This window comes from Emys orbicularis, chromosome 12, assembly GCF_028017835.1.
Source record: "Emys orbicularis isolate rEmyOrb1 chromosome 12, rEmyOrb1.hap1, whole genome shotgun sequence".
Classification (NCBI taxonomy): Eukaryota; Metazoa; Chordata; order Testudines; family Emydidae; genus Emys; species Emys orbicularis.
In genome coordinates this window covers 34304091-34307562 of record NC_088694.1, presented here as the reverse complement: position 1 = coordinate 34307562, position 3472 = coordinate 34304091, and the positions used below count along the sequence as shown (strand labels likewise).

Here is a 3472-nt window from a genome sequence, read left to right as displayed (position 1 = left end):
TACAACAGGTCATACTGAAAGGTGAACTGTCAGGCTGGAAGGAGGTTACTAGTGGAGTTCCTCAGGGATCGGTTTTGAGACCAATCTTATTTAATCTTTTTATTACTGACCTTGGCACAAAAAGTGAGAATGTGCTAATAAAATTTGCGGATGACACAAAGCTGGGAGGTATTGCTAATACAGAGAAGGACCGGGATATCATACAGGAAGATCTGGATGACCTTGTAAACTGGAGTAATAGTAACAGGATGAAATTTAATAGTGAAAAGTGCAAGGTCATGCATTTAGGGATTAATAACAAGAATTTTGGTTATAAATTGGGGACACATCAGTTGGAAGTAACAGAGGAGGAGAAGGATCTCGGAGTATTGGTTGATCACAGGATGACTATGAGCAGCCAATGTGATATGGCCGTTAAAAAAGCTAAGGCAGTCTTGGGATGCATCAGGCGAGGTATTTCCAGTAAAGATAAGGAGGTGTTAGTACCATTATACAAGGCACTGGTGAGACCTCATCTGGAATATTGTGTGCAGTTCTGGTCTCCCATGTTTAAGAAGGATGAATTCAAACTGGAACAGGTACAGAGAAGGGCTACTAGGATGATCCGAGGAATGGAAAACCTGTCTTATGAAAGGAGACTCAAAGAGCTTGGCTTGTTTAGCCTAACCAAAAGAAGGCTGAGGGGAGATATGATTGCTCTCTATAAATATATCAGAGGGATAAATATCAGGGAGGGAGAGGAATTATTTAAGCTTAGTACCAATGTGGACACAAGAACAAATAGATATAAACTGGACATTAGGAAGTTTAGACTTGAAATTAGATGAAGGTTTCTAACCATTAGAGGAGTGAACTTCTGGAACAGCCTTCCAAGGGGAGTAGTGGGGGCAAAAGACATATCTGGCTTCAAGACTAAGCTTGATAAGTTTATGGAGAGGATGGTATGATGGGATAGCCTAATTTTGGCAATTAATTGATCTTTGATTATTAGGAGGTAAATATGCCCAATGGCTTGTGATGGGATGTTAGATGGGGTGGGATCTGAGTTACTACAGAGAATTCTTTCCTGGGTGCTGGCTGGTGAGTCTTGCCCACATGCTCAGGATTTAACTGATCGCCATATTTGGGGTCGGGAATGAATTTTCCTCCAGGGCAGATTGGCAGAGTCCCTGGAGGTTTTTCGCCTTCCTCTGCAGCGTGGGGCATTGGTCACTTGCTGGAGGATTCTCTGCACCTTGAGGTCTTTAAACCACGATTTGAGGACTTCAATAACTCAGGCATTGGTTAGGGGTTTGTTACAGGTGTGGGTGGGTGAGATTCTGTGGCCTGCATTGTGCTGGAGGTCAGACTAGATGATCATAATGGTCCTTTCTGACATTAAAGTCTATGAGTCTATGTATTGCAGACAGAAACAAAACAAAACTCAATTGGTGAGTGTTTCTGAGGGAAAGTAACCAAAACACCATGGTGGTTGTGATGCTAGCCAAGGATGCCATAAGGGGAGTGAAGTATAAATTTGGCATCAGTTTGTGATGCAACAGCTCAGTGACGAGTCTCTCTCCCTCTCTGGAGAGGTCTAGGATGAATGTCTAAAAATGGAAAAAGAATAAAAGCAGGAAAGGGCTGGACCTTGTTTCATGGAGACTAACATAACTTGCATTGACAGCATGTTGATCACTGTCCCCACTCTTGGCTGAGTCCACTAGAGCCTGCTAGCCGTTAGCTGAACCGATAATATGTTTGCACTGCAAGAACTCACAGTCCACCCTGGTGAGCCATGGGGACCACTTGTCAAAGTTACAAACAACTAATACAAAATGGCTTTCCCGGTTTTGACATCAATATGCACAACGGTGTGTGTGGTTTTTTACCTGCATCGATCTCTTAACTGACCGGAGGGGGGTGATAATGGAATCTCAAAGATCTAAATATAAAATTTGCCTCCAGAGTCTTGGTTCTTCATTGACCCCCAGGATGAGGGGCCTTATGGAATATTTATGGAACTAAATTGATGCCAAAGCGTGATAAAAATGTATCCTCTACAGATTGCATTGTAAATTTTGGTTTCTTTACCCTAGTTGCACCTCATGGTGAACCAAGAGCAAATGAATCAAACATCTCTAACAGAATTCATCCTGCGAGGATTTGGGAATCTCCCTGAGCTACAAACTCTTCTCTTCCTGCTGTTTTTCATCATCTACATCGCAACCGTAGCCGGGAACATCCTGATATCTGCGCTAGTTCTGGCTGATCAGCACCTTCACACCCCCATGTACTTCTTCGTGGGGAACTTGTCCTGCTTGGAGACCTGCTACACCTCCACCATCCTGCCCAGGGTGCTGGCTGGTCTCCTGAATGGGGATAGGACCATTTCATTTAGTGGCTGCCTCACCCAATATTATTTCTTTGGTTCTCTGGTGGTTACAGAATGTCTGCTCCTATCGGTGATGTCTTACGATCGGTACTTAGCAATATGTAATCCACTGCATTATGCAGCCCGTATGAATGGCAGGGCCTGCCTCCAGCTTGCAGGTGGCTCTTGGATAGGGGGCTTCTTATGTAGTGGCATATCAACATTGTCGATATCTCAGTTAACGTTCTGTGGCCCCAACATTATTGATCATTTCTTTTGCGATTTTATCCCTCTTGTAAAGCTCTCCTGCAATGACCCACACCTGATGGAAACATTGGCTTTCACACTCACCTTCCTTTCCTCACTGGTCCCATTCCTACTTACCTTGATGTCCTACATCTGCATCATCGCCACCATCCTGAGAATCCCATCCACCACTGGAAGGCAAAAGGCCTTTTCCACCTGCTCCTCCCACCTCATTGTGGTGAGCATTTTTTATGGAACTCTGCTGATTGTCTATATGTTCCCAACCATTGACATCCTGAGTGACTTCAAGAAAGTTCTGTCTGTTGTCTACACAGTCCTGACTCCCCTGGTCAATCCCCTCATCTACAGCCTGAGAAACAAAGAGGTGCAGGAGGCCCTGAGGAAAGCTTGCAGGAAATTCATATTTGGACCATGCTAACTGGTCAATTTCATTGGGTTAAAATAGATATAACATAGGCTGGGGTAGGGCCTGAACCAAAGACTGCTGAAGTCCCAGGTCATATTTCTCTGAGCTTCATTGGTCTTCAAGTCATGCTCTTAAAGATCACAGCTCTGGGAGAAAGTGGACAGGGAGAGACTTCTTAAATCCTGTGACTCCAGCCTTTTTGGGACCTATATAAGATACCGCAGGTGGGTACTACTGGACGGGTGGGACACCTGAATTTGTGGCTGCTCAAAGTTCAGAGAATGAGGGGAGATTGTGCTCAGTGAGAGGGTTCAGGGACGTGGACTCAGCTGGAACACTGGGCATCTATTCCGGGTAGGGTGAGAGACTTCTAGATATACACACAAACCCCTGAACAATCAGACATCTGCATTCTAAAAATACAGAGTTGCAATGTCAGCATGGAA

The 3472-nt window shown here is 44.5% G+C and overlaps 1 protein-coding gene across 1 annotated transcript; it reads left to right on the top strand.

Moving 5' to 3' along the window:
- The first annotated feature begins 2087 nt into the window (after positions 1–2087).
- LOC135887123 (olfactory receptor 5AP2-like) lies at positions 2088–3038 on the top strand. Its single transcript, XM_065414901.1, has one exon. It carries the CDS (start codon positions 2088–2090, stop codon positions 3036–3038), a length of 951 nt encoding a protein of 316 aa, XP_065270973.1.
- The last annotated feature ends 434 nt before the right edge of the window (positions 3039–3472 follow it).